The sequence below is a fragment of the Aptenodytes forsteri genome, unplaced genomic scaffold (assembly GCF_000699145.1).
Source record: "Aptenodytes forsteri isolate BGI_AS27 unplaced genomic scaffold, ASM69914v1 Scaffold15, whole genome shotgun sequence".
NCBI lineage: Eukaryota > Metazoa > Chordata > Aves > Sphenisciformes > Spheniscidae > Aptenodytes > Aptenodytes forsteri.
In genome coordinates this window covers 7,929,972-7,931,275 of record NW_008795129.1, presented here as the reverse complement: position 1 = coordinate 7,931,275, position 1,304 = coordinate 7,929,972, and the positions used below count along the sequence as shown (strand labels likewise).

The following is a 1,304-nucleotide window of genomic DNA, read 5'->3' as shown; positions in this document are numbered from 1 at the left end:
TCCTGCCGGGCCGCGGGGGACAGGCCGGGCCGGGGGCATGGCAACGAGTAGTAAAGTATAAAACGAGTAATAAATATAAAACTGCGGTGAAGGGACCTCGGGGCGGGTACCGGCACGGCGCTCCGGCTCTTCCGTCACACCGGGCCGGTGCTGCGTATTGCACCGCTGGCAGGGACTGTGCTGTTAGTGGCACCTCTCACACTGCCCTGTCACCTCACGGTACCTTCATCACGGCTTCAAGTCACACACTCTCGAGGAAATACAGAAATGAAGTGTAAAAGCTTAGTCCTGTCTCTCTTTCACCAGCAAAGCCAGAGCGGTGCCAGGGCCTGTGCGATGGCAGGTCTTGGCCCTTCGTTTGGACAGGTCTCGGGAGGCCTGAGGTAATACCTGCTGTCAGAGCCTCTGTGTGGTAGCCCGGGCTTGCTGAAGCTTTGCTGTAATAATATTAAAAAAAATATTCAGAAGACGTGCTATGTTGAACTGGTTGCAATAAAACATCTAGACTAGATGTAATACAGCATTTGTCTGTGGGGTACTGACCTACCACTTGGCTCGGTATGCAGAAGGAATGGGAGTTCTTGGGCGTGTGAGGGGTGCCATGTTTGTGTATGCTAAGCTACATAAAATTTAAGCCCTTCAAACTGTTAGCTGCCAGACAAAACAAGTTGCTTTCAGACCACTCTAATTTTGTGTCTGGAGAAGAGTTCCCCTCTCAGCTTCAGGATCAAAGGAGTGTGAATAGCGACCACTTGAAACAAATCTTCAAAATTGTTTTTCAGATGGAGGTAAACCACGTGATAGTTTTTCTCAGCATTGGCATTACACAAGTAGCTCTTGCAGGTTGGAGCTGTGGTAAAGATCTCTGTAAGCTGCATAAAAGCAAGGGCATAATAGGTACGGCAGTGTTAATCTAAGACATTGAAAAATGCTTTCCCTTTTTGAAGGAACTGGCAGACCTGGAGTTTATTAGGTTTCATTAAGAAATCGCTTTGTCTCCTTACCAAGTTAAATATGAGAGCTGGTTTTCCAAAAAGTTGACTCCTCACTGTGCTTACCTCTCAGTTGCTCTCAGTGGTTTGCATGAATAAGTGGCCTGCTGCACTTAAACAAAGCCCCCCAAACACTCACTCATCTTTTTCCTTTCTGTGTCAAGAAATAACATAATGATAGTAATTGCAACAACTGCAGTACAAGCAGCTATACACCCAGTGGCAGTCCCCAACTGGAAGTAATTGGCACAGCTGTTTTGTGGAGCTGTGCCAACTTGAAACATGGAAGGATCTGCTCCCTTGAGCCTGCAG

At 47.5% G+C, this 1,304-nt stretch overlaps 1 protein-coding gene across 1 annotated transcript in view; it reads right to left on the bottom strand.

The window, feature by feature from the left end:
• Positions 1–229, bottom strand: part of HECTD2 (HECT domain E3 ubiquitin protein ligase 2) — a 42,641-nt gene extending 42,412 nt beyond the window's left edge. The window contains 1 exon segment of the mRNA XM_009278014.1: positions 224–229. Within this exon segment, the coding sequence (XP_009276289.1) occupies positions 224–229 (6 nt within the window).
• Between the last annotated feature and the right edge of the window lie 1,075 nt (positions 230–1,304).